The sequence below is a fragment of the Galeopterus variegatus genome, unplaced genomic scaffold (genome assembly GCF_000696425.1).
Source record: "Galeopterus variegatus unplaced genomic scaffold, G_variegatus-3.0.2 Scaffold1798, whole genome shotgun sequence".
Taxonomy (NCBI): Eukaryota; Metazoa; Chordata; class Mammalia; order Dermoptera; family Cynocephalidae; genus Galeopterus; species Galeopterus variegatus.
Genome location: NW_007727909.1, coordinates 12,832 through 14,467, shown reverse-complemented (window position 1 = coordinate 14,467; position 1,636 = coordinate 12,832). Strand labels below are relative to the sequence as shown.

The 1,636-nt window shown below is 49.2% G+C and overlaps 1 protein-coding gene across 2 annotated transcripts in view; it reads left to right on the top strand.

The window, feature by feature from the left end:
* The window catches only part of DHRS7B (dehydrogenase/reductase (SDR family) member 7B), a 75,258-nt gene extending 74,096 nt beyond the window's left edge, over positions 1 to 1,162 (top strand). For both annotated transcript variants that reach the window (XM_008579006.1, XM_008579005.1), the window contains exon 7: positions 671 to 1,162. In XM_008579006.1, the coding sequence (XP_008577228.1) occupies positions 671 to 876 (206 nt within the window). In that variant the 3' untranslated portion in view covers positions 877 to 1,162. The remainder of the gene's footprint in view (positions 1 to 670) is intronic.
* The last annotated feature ends 474 nt before the right edge of the window (positions 1,163 to 1,636 follow it).

Below are 1,636 nucleotides of genomic sequence, written 5' to 3'. Positions count from 1 at the left end.
GAAAAGAAACATTCCTTGCTGTTAACCTAACACCACCTAACCTCTCCCGGTTGTCTCCTCTAACACCTAAAACAAAGGGTTTCTTCCTGTTCCTCATCCAGTTAATACATGACATTCGGAGCTCAGACGTGTCTACTCCTGATTCAGTGAGCTTGTAGTGCATATGGGGGTCACACAGTCTTCGCCCACCTCCTGTCTGGCAGCCCTGAAGCCCAGCCACCCAAGACAGATCGGATGGTACATTCCTTAAGCATTGGGTATTCCAAGACGCAAAAATGTCCAAGGTCAGGAAGCTCCTCTTCAGATGTGGTGTGAGGGGCTCACTCTTTGAGACCCCACCTGGGCTGTCCTCTGTCCGTGCCATAGACCACCAGGCAGATGGACTTGCTTTGGTCCCAGGCACTGACAGGGGTACCCAGTCTACCCTGTTTCCACATCTCCCTTACCACCACTTACCCACGTGGAACCACAGAATGGTTCCTCATTTCCTTAGAGTACAACATCGTCAGGGGTGTTGGCACACCACACCACCTGCTTCCTGACACTCTGCGAAGAGCTTCATGGTGGGAGTGCAGCACGCTGACCTGACAGTTCACATCAGCTCGTGTCCTCAGCAGAGAAGACCTCTGCTCCCAAGTTCATGTGTTTCTTTTGTTTTTGTCTATTTTAGCTACAGACAAGACCACAGCACAGGGCCGAAACCCTGCGGAGGTGGCTCAGGATGTTCTTGCTGCTGTGGGCAGGAAGGAGAAAGATGTGATCCTGGCCGACTTACTGCCTTCCTTGGCTATTTATCTTCGAACTCTAGCTCCTGGGCTTTTCTTCAGCCTCATGGCCTCCAGGGCCAGAAAGGAGCGGAAATCCAAGAACTCCTAGTGGTGCATCAGAGCCGGGCACAGAAGCAACACCTTCTTAGGCTTGGTTGCTCTACAAGGGACAGTTGCATTTGTTGGGACTTTAATGGAGATTTGTCTCACAGGTGGGAAGGACTGAAGAGAAACTCTTCTCCTATAGATCCCTAGCTAGGCCCCTGCTGGCAGAGAACACTACCCGGAAAGGCAATAAGCTTCGTCAGAGGGGTGGGGGGAGCACTTAAGGAGTAAATGTGGAACTGGGATTTAAATCTAAAAATATGAAATAAATGACATAATTCTCAAGGATAGAAGAACCGTGCATCCTTTGAATTCCATCCCCACCAGCTCCTAGAAATTGTTTCAATCTTGGAATCAGAAGGTGTCATGATGTCACCTGACCCAGTTCTCATGTTTGGCTTATCCAAGACCACTTACCTAATTGTTTTGGCAGAGAGACCACCTCCAGTACTCAAGGGTGACATCTGTAGTTTTAAGAAATCATCATTCATTTTCATTTCCAGGGTCATATAATAAGTTGTTCAACATAAAAGATGGGCTCATATGTGATGGGTTAATTTGGCTTGTCCCAAGTGATGGCAGCTGTAGCACCTAAAAGGAATCCCCTGGTTTCCCTGCTGACTCTTACCACAGCCCTATAGGACGCTGGGCACCACTCCAAGCTGAAGATGAATTTACTAGACAGCAGTCTAAAGGGAGAAGAGAGGGCTGGCCTGTGGCTCACTCGGGAGAGTGCGGTGCTGATGACACCAAGGCCATGGGTT